General features: G+C 39.9%; 2 protein-coding genes across 3 annotated transcripts; both read right to left on the reverse strand.

Annotated features, from left to right (window-relative positions):
• Positions 1 to 271: 271 nt before the first annotated feature.
• Positions 272 to 7,196, reverse strand: LOC125902463 (zinc finger protein 43-like). Its single transcript, XM_049598809.1, has 5 exons — positions 6,097 to 7,196; positions 4,494 to 4,593; positions 4,287 to 4,389; positions 3,934 to 4,198; positions 272 to 3,313 (listed from the first exon to the last, which is right to left on the reverse strand). The coding sequence occupies exons 1-5, from the start codon at positions 6,373 to 6,375 to the stop codon at positions 2,117 to 2,119; spliced, it is 1,944 nt and encodes a 647-aa protein (XP_049454766.1). The 5' UTR covers positions 6,376 to 7,196; the 3' UTR covers positions 272 to 2,116.
• A 261-nt stretch (positions 7,197 to 7,457) lies between these two features.
• LOC125902462 (serendipity locus protein delta-like) lies at positions 7,458 to 12,325 on the reverse strand. 2 transcript variants are annotated; one of them, XM_049598808.1, is made up of 5 exons: positions 11,828 to 12,325; positions 10,779 to 10,875; positions 10,584 to 10,701; positions 10,227 to 10,485; positions 7,458 to 9,977 (listed from the first exon to the last, which is right to left on the reverse strand). In XM_049598808.1, exons 1-5 carry the CDS (start codon positions 12,140 to 12,142, stop codon positions 8,739 to 8,741), a joined length of 2,028 nt encoding a protein of 675 aa, XP_049454765.1. In that variant the 5' UTR covers positions 12,143 to 12,325; the 3' UTR covers positions 7,458 to 8,738. The 2 variants fall into 2 exon arrangements, with proteins under 2 accessions (XP_049454765.1, XP_049454764.1); XM_049598807.1 differs by having other exon boundaries at positions 10,584 to 10,704.
• Between the last annotated feature and the right edge of the window lie 1,112 nt (positions 12,326 to 13,437).

Consider the following 13,437-nt stretch of genomic DNA (forward strand, 5'->3'; position numbering starts at 1 on the left):
TTTCGAATTAGTATCTCATTATTTTGAGTTATTAGATCTTATTTTTTTTCCATCAAATCGCGGAAATGGGCTTCCATACCCATCCGTCGGCAGACAGAGAGGACAAAGGGAAACACCTGAGGCTGTGGTAAGTAACTTACTCTAATCATATTATAAAGTGCTTTTGGGTTTATTGTTGAAATGACGCTCACCACACTGACATCCCTACGTTACATTACTTCGCAAAATTTGCTTGTCGGTAACGTTATGTTGCTGCGTCTGGAGTTCAGCTGATTAGCGATAAGTTTATGTACAAGCAGAATTTGCGGTGTTCTTGGTATTTAGCAAAAGGTAAGACAACAAACACAGTCACAAAACTCTCCCCACCTCCCTCCTCAGATCAATTACTGCCCTACCCCCTTTCAATTGTTTCATGTCACACAGTACAAAACAGCCTCTCTTCTCGCCCGCTCAGCATCCAACACCTGGAATTCCTCATCTGTACACTCCGGCTCAAACAGGTACGGCTCTGGATCTGTGTCTGCAACAAGAAACTCTTCAAAATCGCGTTCAAAGTCGTCCATTTCAGCTGCTACAGTCCAGAGATATCATTAGGCTTAATTGATTTGTTCCTTTCACTCATTCACCTGTTCACCCGTTTAAACACCATTTCACTCTTTCTTTCTTCATCGTCACATAGTGTGGCAGTGTTGGTAAGCAGTTTCTTTCTCTTTTGGTTATCCTGTGCATGATTAGTTTAACTGGGCATGATTTACCCTCATTAAAATGGACATTTGTTTAAATTGACTTAAGTTCTAATTTTGTATTTGTTTCTTTCAGATTTAAACCCATGTGTGTTTGTTCCCCCTTTTTTTTGCTAAACAAGCTCTTCTGTTCGAACAATAAATCTTTGTGTGCAAAGGTAAAGTTTCAGTGGCTGTGATAGTAGAACTCTCCTCAATCTGACCATTACAGACATATTTGGTTGTATTTATCCATATTTAGAGATAATGCTTTTCTTATACCTCAAAACAATGAAGGTTAAAGGAGTTGAGCTCTATCCAGAAAAACTGTTATTCCTTAATGATCTGAGCAAGACAAATTAAAGCACTTTCACTCCCATTATATTGGGGTGGAGACAGAAACACTGGATATGTAAACTGCATTCTATCTGCCTATCTGTTTCTCCTCACAGTTTTCAGAAGTTGCCTTCAGGTGTAACACGAAGGGGCAGCGGCCCTTCACAAAGGATATTTTGACATGTCACTATAGGAAGAGCACAGATGTAAATGTAATATAATTAGAGATGGTTGAATTCCACTTGGTTACTTCAATTTCAAGCAGTTCGTTGTGAAGAAGTCAGGACTGGGCAATATGGAGAAAATCAAAAAACTCGCCAAGGGCACCAAATATGCAACGTCTGGCATTGTTTATATGTATTCTGCCCCTCTTTCCGACAATGACAATGTCAACAAAAACTGAACATTATAGACTTTGTAAAGGTAGACTACATGACAGAGCTGCTGCATTGGACTCCAACAGGTGTGCCTAATAAAGTGGCCACTGGGTGTATGTCACAGTGATATTGTAGGGTTGACTACTGATGCTTTAACAAAATATTTACACACTGTTTTCGACAACTCTTGCTATTTTACAGTATCAAAAATCTAAGACAACATCTTGACTGATATCACAGTATTGACACATTGTCCTCACTGTATTTGCTTCCTATGCAGTACATAATGGTGGTATGGAGTTATTGAACATTATAACACAAAGAAAAACTGAAACTGGTGCTAAACATCAACAAAGTTTAATCTAATTTGCCTAGATTAATTTCATGGTATACACATCAGTGAACAGGATTCAAAAGTATCTTGAAATCAAAGTGACATGATGTCTTAATGAAGTTTGAGAAGTCCCCAGCCTGAGTGTGCATGTTTAGTTTCTCATGTTATATTGTTCAAATATGTCATGAAAAACCATCTTAATAAGTCCTCAGCTCAATAACTTTTTAAATGTCTTCAACGATTTGACTCTTTCTTGGTCGTCCCCTGCACTTCCCTGAGTTGTTACCACTGTTCTGGCTGCTGTACCTTTTTCTGTCACTCTCAGGATTATTGGCGTTTCCTCTTCATCAGCTTGTTCTCGATGTCACTATCTCACTATTTTCCTCCGTCAGCTCGTCCTCACTTTCTTCATCACTGTAATGTGATCTCTTTCGCTTCCGTGCCTTCGCTTTGGCAGTCTTACTGTTTGAACGCTGGCCTTGAGCGTTTGCTGCTTTTGTCTTAGGCCTACCTATGGGCCTACCTGTGCTTCTACTTTTATTCAGAGGTCTGCATATTATCTCCTGCACTTCCTCCCCTGTGTCCTGTTCTTCTTCTACATTGTTGAGCCCTGAATCTCCACCTCTCTTGTTCCCATTCTCCTGAGCATCAGCAGCGTCGCTCACAGTTTTCTTTCTTTTACCCTTCTTCCGTTCAGGTGCAGGATTGGATGAGTGGTAACGCTGGACGTGACTCTTCAAGCTCACGTTGTGATTGAAGCATTTGTCACAATGCTGACACTTAAAAGGCCTCTCTCCTGTGTGCAGACGCATGTGAGATTTCAGGTGACCTGCCTGGTTGAAGCCGCGCTGGCACACTGAACACTTAAACGGCTTCACTCCCGTGTGCACAGCTAGGTGTCTCTGGAGATAAGGTGGCGAACGGAATTCAATGCCACAGATGTGACACTCCACCTGTCGGGGGCCTCTGTGTTTCTCCAGGTGGACTGCGCGTTCTTTATTTGTGGCGAATGTCTCTGAGCAGTCAGGACATTTATACGGTCTTCCTTGAGTTATGTGGATCTGCTCGTGGGTGAATTTACCCGCCTTTGTTTTGAATGTAGCATGGCAGAATTTGCATTGATATTCATAGTTTTCGTCGTGGACTCTGCTGTGAAAATTCAGCGCGTTCTCGCTAACACATCTTTTTCCACATATATTGCAAGCATAGGGTTTAATTTTGTGCTCACACGTGTGAGGCTTGTGTTTATTCACAAACTTTCCGCACTCTGTGCAGAGCTGACTGAATCTGAGGGGGAGTGGAGGATAGTCATCATATTCTTGCTTCTCATCTTCATCTTCATCTTCATCTTCCTCTTCATCTTCACTTTCCTCCTTAGATTTATCACGAAGCTTGGAAGCCAATGAAATCCTCTCCGCTGGATTCCAATCCTCGTCTGAATCCATTTCACCTTCGTCACCCGATTCCTCCGTTTCATCCATGGATTCATCCCTCTCGCCGATAACAGTGACGATCTCAGACACGCCTGTGATATCATCGGTTGTCTGTTAAAGACATAATGACAAGAATGGGTATGAGTTAAATGTCTGTACAAAATGAATATTACAGCCAAATAAAGAGGCGATTAATCATCTGGTCTATGAAATGTAAAAACAAAAAAAATGCCAATCACAACTGCCCACAGTCCAACGCAATGTCTTGTTTTGTCTGAACAGAAGTCCGAAACCCCAAAATATTCAGTGTACAATGATATATGACAAGAAGCAGCAAACCTCCCAGACGCTGAGAAATTGTAGCTTTTTTCACTGCTTGATAAATAACGTTGACAAAGTATCAGTGACCTAGACCCTATATCCCCAATTACTGTTACTAAGTGACTAATGTGAGCAACAATTTTTTGAAATTGCATCTGGCAGCATTTGAAATACGCACCATCAATTTACAAATGATGAAAGTGCTTGTTTTTGCCGCTTACAGACATCATTATGAAAATGATTCCTACAGTGTTCGACTTTTTGTTAGAGAGTACGAACTTTTTTGTATAACAGCCCCAACACAAAAAAACATGGGAACATAGGGTCCAGGTTGAAAAATACAGAAGTTACCCTTTATCTTTTAAGATGGTGTGTCTGGATATGTTGTGATATCTGCCTATTACTCCTACCTCATGGCCCTCTGGAGTTAAGTCTACTTCCACTACTTCCATCAGGTGTTGCTCTTCACCTGTTGGGGCTTTAGCATTGAGTTGGTTTTTCCATTGGTGTCTGTATTTACACTTGAGGCACTGTTGGTTCAAGATGATGACCACCCCATAGGTGACCTTCTCCATCTTTAATTTAGAGCCACACAACGGGCACTTGTGGCTGAACAACTGGAGGAGACGTTTCTCGTTCACAACGTACTTCCCTTTCATCTGCAGAAGTGCAGCTCTGAAAAATGAGGTACACAAACCATCGTGAGATACAGCTTTAAAGGTGTAATTGAAGTCCAACTGTTGAGAAAGAAAGATGAACTCACTTTTTCCTGATCATATCAAAGTTTTCAATGTTTTGCAGCATCTGACCATTGTCAGGCACGACAACATCTGAAGCTTCACATGGTGCGGGGCTTCCTTGGGCAGCTGCAAATTAAATTTAGCCCTCATTACTCACTTCAAGCAAACACATTTGAGTGAACACCCCATCCATATTTTTTTTTACCACATAAAAACGTCAAATTTCTTACCGCTTGAAAATTGCTCTGATTCTTCAGAGGAGGAAGATGGACTATCACATGTTTCAGGCTGATCGCACTGAGAAGCAGCTTCTCTGGTTTCTATAGGCTCCTACACAAAGTCATAAAAGGAGAAGCTTATAGTTGTAGCACAGGCTGTCTATGAGTTGTACCAACATTTACAGAGAACACACCAGAAGTTCTGTTTGACTGATGTTTCCATTACCTTACAGTTCTACATGATTAATTTCACATGAAAAAAATTAAGATTTACTGTCAATATTAATGTTGAATGGCTCAGTAGATATGTAAATGTTATTATCTCTACACCAAAGACATGGCAAGTGCTCACTATACAGTATCAACAGTAATATAGGGCTAGGTTGATATGATGATAAAAGTCCCAATTAAACGCCCAGTCCCTTTTACTAGCCTGATGTGGCTACACATTTTGACAAATAAAAGCCTGTCTCAATTAGAGGCCTGGTCTGGTTGCCAAGCAGTTCATTTTCTTTAGTAGAAGTTCTTCTGATGTATAAAAGCTTGCTGTTGGCTGCCTCAAATTATGTGTCCATTCCCCGATTTCCCTTTACGTTAGTACATAAGGATCCTCAGATCAAAAGATCAAAAAAATAAATCCAAGTTTTTTTTAACACTTTGACACCTTAAGTGACATCACTTTTCTTGTGTTGCTTTCAGACGCCTTTCACAACTACTTAAACCTTTGAACCCTGAGCTGATTGGTGCAATATCTGTCAAAAATATGGGAAAATGGCAGTCAACAACTTGGTTAAAAAATGTCCCACTAATTGCAAAAAAAGAGGAAAAAAATAGATTTGGATTTTTTTTTTTATTAATAATATTTATAAAAAATAAAGTAAAATAAAATAAAACTAGGGAAAACAAAGCTCAGGGGCAAACTATATTTACAATTATTTTATTATTATTACATTTTACAGAATTATATTTTTAAGCACTCTTCTCAGGTCATTTTAACTTCTTTTTTTGTAAACTATTTTTGTAGTTTTTAATTATTTTTTTTATTTTCATTTTATTAATTTTTTTTAACTAATTTATTGCATTTTTTTTAGTCATTTAACTCGTTGCCTTCTTCCCATGTTTTTAAAAGAAATCAAGCTAATTTACTGCAGGTTTCAAAAGGTTAACAGGATGACGGGGTATTGTGTCGGCATGCTGGGTGCAATTAATAGCCTGGGCTATTAATTGAAGTTTTATGGCAACCCTGGTTTGTTAGTGTGCCGTTACCGTATTCAATAAAATAAATACCTAAAATAAAAAAAAAATAAAACAACAAATTACCAAACTGCCTACTGCACTTGGCAGTTATATTTGTGCTGTGACTCTGGCCTACATTTTAATAATTAATTTAAATGATGTGTTAATTTAATAAGCAATTAATAGTCCGTGATAGCGCCTTTAAATGAAAGTGTAAATTAACTCCGTCCACTCAACAGGATGTGTCAAAACAAACAAACCCGGAAACAAATATGGTGTCAACAACAGTGTGTAGCATTTGATATGCTGTGTCAGTAGGAATAGGTAACTTGAATTTCTATGTATTAGAGTGGTTAATTTAACATGTTTGCTGTCTCACCGGATCCGGTTCAGGCTCGTCGGGGTCTAACTTGACACACAGTGATGGGAGAGCACCGGACTTCAGCTGGACCGTCCCGCTTTGAGTCTGGTTTATAAAACAGTCCTCAGTGAAATGGTGTCTGCAGATGGTGATGTCAGTCCAGGACGATTCTTTCAGCCGCTGACCGTTGACTTCCAGAATGAACTGGACCCACTCCAGCCTCCTCTCTGGATCCTCCGGTAACTTGAACCGTTGCGCACCGCGACGCCACGAGCTACATCCGAGGACGGAGCACATCCTGGGTTTAAGTTTCGTCTCTATAAATGTAAAGTAGATTTGACAGTTTGGTGTTTCCGGGGACTGGAAAACAAAGCCCGACGAGGACTCCCATCACAACGTCCCAAACGGACAGAAGCTGACACAGCCAGGAGCCATGTCTGTTCCACGGTGGCTTGACCCGCCCCTCTCTCCCTCTGATTGGCTACAGTCGCTAGCTGTGTTGGTTTGATTGGTTGGGCTTGCGTATGAGGCGTGTGATTGGTTAAGGTTAGATCCGAGGCAGAGTACGGCGGGTCATGTGGGGAAAAAAGGGTCCGCACCGCGCTGAATACAGGGAGGCAGAAAACCATTTGACAGCTGTCGTTTTTTACATTATAAGACAATACAAATATTTAGTAATTGACATACTTTACACAGAGATATTCTCATCTGTACAGTTCAGTTTTCTAACTTTACTCAGGAACACACAAGAGTTAGTTTCCATAGGCTGAATCAGAGATTGTGTGATTGTTTGTTTGCTGGTCTGGTTGCTTCCACTGGCTGACAGATTAAACTCATGATTACACTCCGATTTAAACAGCCATCCGGGCTCTCCCCGGTGCTTGTACAGCGGTGCACCGGCGTACAGAAATGGAGCGAACCCACAGCAGGGTTTAACCGCAGAGTTCACCTGATTTAATGTCAGGCACATCCCAGTTTATTGTACAAATTATCCTCCTCTGGACTTTATTTAAAAATATTGGGTGAATAGTAAACTCTTGCATGTGGAGAGCAGCATTACACTCTATTAGCGTACAGCCTGCCGGAACTTTATTAGAAGGAGAGGAGGAGGAGAAGGAGGAGGGGGAAGAAGAAGAAGAGGCAGCAGCAGCAGAAGAAGAAACCATCCTCTTAAGAGGAATTGTATTTGCGCACATGTATACAATGAAGGTGGACATTATGCTTTGATTTCACCCTAAGTAAATTCAAAATATCAGTATATGGATTGTGTAATCCATCTATCAAAATAAATACATTTTTCTTCTATGTGTGTTGATGATTTTAATTGAATGAAAACATAGTTTAAATACTATATACCATGTATGTCAATAGATGCCCCTAAATCCTACACACCTGACCTTAGAGGTTTGTCCTACCACACTGGACATACAGTCTGCCAAAATATGTAACCTCCTCCATAATGCACCACACGGCCCTACCACCAAGTATTTTGTTTTGTGTTTATTTCAGATCATGTCTTATGACCTCTGTGAATATGGAGTTTCTTCTTTCCCAGCACAAGTTAAAGTGGGATACAGACTGCATTCTCACTCTGCCACAAAGTGTATTCCCCCTCTATAATGTACAGCACACATTACATATTACATTTTGTTGTGTTAACAAATAACTTTCCAAAGATCAGGGTTTTCCACAAGTTTGTTGGAAACAATTGGGAACCCTTTATTGATGATTCTTTTAGACATCTTTGTTGGTTCTTTAGAGATCCCTTCATAGAGAAGGTTATTTGAAGAACCTCCTTTTGCCCCCTGTTGCCACAAAAATGTGCAAATACACATTCAAACCCTTCTGAGGTTCAGTGGTGTCACATCAGCCCTGTTTAATATACTTTAATCCACTTTGATCTCATAGTATACACATCAGGTAACAGGAATAAAAAGTATCTTGAAATTCAGTGTTGGGCAGTCACAAGTTACATGTATCAGAGTTATGTCATTAAATTAATTTACTTGTAATCACTTATAGTTATCGAGAAAAAAATATGTAATTAAATTACAGTTACTTAAAATATTAGGGATTAAAAAGGGTTTGGGTAAAATTAATTTAATTAATTCTGTTGTTTTGCATCTTTCCGCCATGCAGGTATTTCTTCTTTTGGCATATTTTTGGACAATTCAGGTCAGCAAAGCCCTCAGAACAAATTTCAGTACAACATTTATGCACTTATGTTTTTAAAGTACTCATAAGTACAATATTAATTTACATTACTTTGATCAAGTAATTGAAATACTTATTACCTTTTTAAACAGGGTAACTAATCTGTAAGCTACTACATTTCAAAAGTTCCCAACAGTTAAAATCAAAGCAACACCTTCACTTAACGGTAAAAGGCAAGCAATGAAATTTGACTCACACCCTGGCCTAACTGCACTTGCTTTGTCATATTTTCTTTTTAGGAAATCAGTCCACTTTATGTGTGTTTGTTTCACAATTGTTTAAATCAATTATTTTTAGGGCTTTTTGCCTTTATTATAGTGAAGCTGAAGAGTCACAGGAAAGGGCCCGGGCTGCTGCAGAGGACTCAGCCTACATGGGGTGCACAAGTCTCCTGGTGAACAAGAGTTTATCCCCCAAACCAAATTGATTCTTGATCTTCTTTCATTTTAAGACTCTTCTTCAACACTCTTACATGGTTTTCCTCTACGCTTCCCAGAGCTTTTACCGCCGCTCTGGCTGCTGTTCCTTTTTTTCTTTCTCTTTTCTGGGTCAAAATCTGAGTCACTATCAGAATTTTTCTTTGTCGCCTCCTTGCAGCTCTTCTCCTCCGCCTCTGCTGAATCAAAGGCTGTGCCACTGTCCTTACTTTCTTCATCACTGCATTGTGCTCTTTTTAACATCTGCCCTTGCAGATTTCCAGTATTGGTGTTTGAACACTGGCCTTCCTGTAAGTTGCTTGGTTCATGGCTCTTAGGTCTTCCTATGGGCCTACCTGTGGTTTTCCTTTTATTTTTAGGTCTATATGTTCTCTTCTGCACTTCATCTTCTGAGTCTGGGTCTTCCTCTTCCTCAGTATTAATCTTCTTCTGTTCATGACCAGAATCGGATGTGTGGTAACGCTGGACGTGACTCTTTAAGCTCACATTGTGATTGAAGCGTTCACCACAATGCTGACATTTAAAAGGTCTCTCCCCTGTGTGCAGACGCATGTGGGATTTCAGGTGGCTCGCCTGGTTGAAGCCTCGTTGGCACACTGAACACTTAAATGGCTTCAGTCCTGTGTGCACAGCTAAGTGTCTCTGGAGAGAAAGTGGCCAGAGGAATTCAGTTCCACAAATGTCACATTTTAACTGCGGGGGGCCTCTGTGATCCTCCAGGTGGATTTTGCGTTCCTTGTTTGTGGCAAATGTCTCTGAACAATCTGGACATTTGTAAGGTTTTCCTTGAGTTACGTGAACCTGCTCATGTGTGACTTTGCCCGCCTTTGTTTTGAAAGTAGCGTGACAGAATTTGCACCGATGTTCGTAGTTTTCATTGTGGATTCTGCTGTGAGTATTTAAAGCGGTCTCACTGACACATCTCTTACCACAAATACTGCAGGAATAGGGTTTAATCTTGTGCTCACATGTGTGAGGCTTCTGTTTATTAAAAAATGTCCCACACTCTGTGCAGAGCTCACTGTTTTTGGGGGCAGGTGGAGGAGGATCATCATCTTGATCTTTGATTTTGTCGTCAGGTGTCTTTTTAAGCGCTCCACGCACCAAGAAATGCTTCGCTGGCTTCCAATCTTCGTCTGAATCCACGTTATCCTGATCACTCGATTCATCCATGGTGTCATTCTCCTCATCAATAACAGCATCAACCTGAGGGACCCCTGGGATATGGGTGTCATCTGTTGGCGCTGCCTGTGAGAAAATAACAGGAATGGGTATGAGTAACTGTTTTGAATATTACAAATAAAAAACATGAAGGTGCAAGCGGATTTGTAATTCTCTCTTAACAGTCTATAAACCCACAAAATATGGTGTAGAAAACACTGAACAGTGTTGTGTGTGTATGGTTTTCCTAAAGACATTTTCTGTGGATTCACAATTCTTAAACTTCAAGCAGTGAGTCTGGATATGTTGTAGTATGTCTGACTATTCAAGTCTCACCTGTTGGGTTTCTAGAGTTACTTCTGTGCCTCCTGTCAAGTGCTGATCTTCAGCTGTTGGGACTTTAGCATTGACTTGGCTTTTCCACTGGTTTCTGTACTCACACTGCAGGCACTGTTGGTTCAAGATGATGACCACCCCATGGGTGACCTTTTCTGTCTTGACTTCAGAGCCACATAATGGGCACTTGTGGCTGAACAACTGGAGGAGGCGTTTTTCATTCACAACATACTTTCCTTTCGTCTGCACAAGTGCGACTCTGAATATCAATTAAAATGAAATATTAAAACACCAACCAGATGTAAGACTTAGACAAATTAAACAAAAATATGAACCACAGTTTTAAAGAACACTTACTTTTCTCTGATCAAATCAAAATTTTTATTTTGTGGTTGCATCTGGCCATGTACAGATATAACAGCATCTGAAGCATCAGATGAACATGAGACATCTGTTGGGACTGGGCTTCCTCGGTCTGCTGCAAATTAAGTTTAAAGTGTGAAAACATTCTGCACTTTTAATAACACATGTTCATATTTAGACATTTTTTACCCGTTAACAGCTTTGATTCTTCAGAAGAGGAAGTTGGACCATCACATGGTTTAAGCTGATCTCGCTCACAAGTAACTTCTGTGGTTTCCTCAGGCTCCTACACAAAGTAACAAAAATAAAAGATTGTAGTTATAACCAAAGGCAACAAACATTATAACTGTGTTTGGTTGATGATACGATAAGTTAGGTTATGATCTAATATTAAAATATATATGAGCATTGATTATACAGTGTTTACACTTACCAACTGGAATGGCTATAAGCATGTAAACATGGACGACTAATGTGTAGTAGCACTATAGTGCTAAGTCAATAATGGCATATTACGCACCTGTTCTTACGAGCAACATCTGAGGGAACATGTAAAAACACAATATGTAGATTAGCACTAGTCAGTTTGCTTATGAAAATATGTGGCACTGCATCTCTTGATATTTAGTGTGGAAAGGAGAGGACATTGCATTTATGTTGCTATGTGTTTACTATGTTGTTATTATGCTTGTTCGAGAGATGCATGGCACCCCACTGTATTTTACTACCTACTGCAGCACTCATCTCAAATGTCTCAAATGTCTCAAATGTCTCTGTCCTTGTGTTTGTGAATATACATATTTTTGTTTGTTTTGTACCTGTAGAGTCACCACTGTTTTAATTTTGCACCAATAAAGGGGAAGACATCCCTTGGGTAATCCTGCCTTGTAATTTTGTCTTAACTTTATTTGATTAACAATTAAACACCTACTTCTCTATCTGTAGGTTAAATTGGAAGATTCTTGCAGGATATATTTACTGTAAATATCAATTAAATTCATACTCTTAACGTGACCTGTTTCTGATTATCATCATCATTAAGCACACATTTATTTATGTTATGTAGTAAACAAATGACTGCATTTGAACGCAGCATTTGTTGGCGTATTTGACTTAAGTGACCTGCATTAACCTAGTTTAGACTTTAAGTATTAAGACAAACTATAAATGGAGCTGCATTAGGTGATGATGGTAATGATGTCTGACTGAGATGGCTGCAGCTGTCTGAGCAGACTCACCACTTTTGGGCTCCTCAGATTGGTCTCAGGCTCCTCTGACTCTGACTTGACACACACTGATGGGACAGCACTGGGATTTAACATGAGTTGGGCCGTGTCAGTCACACCTGAGCGGCTCGGTGTCGGTTTGTCAAAGCAGTCAGCTTTAAAGTGTTCGCTACAGATTGTAATGTCAGTCCAGGACGACTCTTTAAATCGCTGTTTATTGACTGTGGCGAGAAACTGGACCCACTCCAGCCTCCTCTCTGGATCCTCCGGTAACTTGAACCGTTGCGCACTGCGACGCCACGAATCACAGCCGACAACGGAGCACATCCTGGATTTATTATCTATCACTACTGTGTGTGAACTGTTGACGTGGACTGTTCGCGTTGTTACCGTTCATAAACACCAGAAGATGAATATGACCATCTTTCAACCGCAGCAACACCGCTAAGCTAATTGAGCTAGCCGTTATTCCTACAGTGAAAGTGGGGACTGAATGGGCGGGGTTTAGAGGACAGGTACGCACGGTTTGCTCCCACGCGTACACCGGCGAGTATGAATTATAGAAGGAACTGACTGAGTAATGCGGATAAAGAAAACGGGGATGTCTGAAAATCGAGCGGACCCAAGGTGACGGTTGCCTAGATACAGAGAAAAACGTCACTCTAACAAGTTAGCATGAGACACAACCCTAACAACCTTCAACGTAATTTAAAAAAAGACTTTAAAGTCATCACTTTTCCTAGTTTTTGTAAAAAGAAAATGTTTAAGTCAAATTATTGATAATATAAATTATTATTTTTTTATATATTTTTATTTTTGCATTTTTCCACTAGCTATGTGTTTAAATTCTTCGCCCTAATGTACCTACTTAGAGTTTCTTCTGTTAGCATTGACACACACATTTGTTGCATTTACTGACTAGAAAGTTAGTCCTGTGAAAGTTTAAAAAAAGACTGATAATGACCAAGTGCAGGTGTGTATAATATCCAGCAGATGGAGGTGTTGGACTTTAAAAGTTTTGACTTGCCAGTGTTTGACTATAGTCTGGTATTGATATTGAAAATCACCTGTCAGTTTTGAAATAAATTTGGAAGTCAAACATTTGGGAAATAGTGGGATTTTTTTTCTGTGTAGGTTTGATAAAAAAAAAAAAAACCTTTTTATTACATTGCATACATGGATGGATTACTGACTGGGCACAGGGGCCCAAAGTGTCAGGGGACACCCTGACCTTCACCTGCAAATTGTCACTCAAATTAACATACACTAACCAGGAAGAGACTCAAAATGATCACAAAGAGACACAAAAAGACCACAAAGGGATACAAAGAAACAGCAAAGAGACACACAACAACAACAAAATACACAAAATGACCTAAAAGAGAGACAGAATGACTCCAAAGAGACACATAACAACACCAAAAAGTCTGAGCTGGCTACAAACGTCTTTTGACGTTCATATTAGGTTGAATTTAGGTTGTGATGTTGGGTGACCAAATTTCAATGTCAGGACAACCTCTAATGCCAGTGAAAACTGACCCAGTCGCAGCCCTGAGGGGTGAAAAGTGAAGCCAACACGGACGTGCCAAAAGTGCAGTTCTTTGAACAGCCGCATGAGGCTG

Source organism: Epinephelus fuscoguttatus, linkage group LG15 (genome assembly GCF_011397635.1).
Source record: "Epinephelus fuscoguttatus linkage group LG15, E.fuscoguttatus.final_Chr_v1".
Lineage (NCBI taxonomy): Eukaryota > Metazoa > Chordata > Actinopteri > Perciformes > Serranidae > Epinephelus > Epinephelus fuscoguttatus.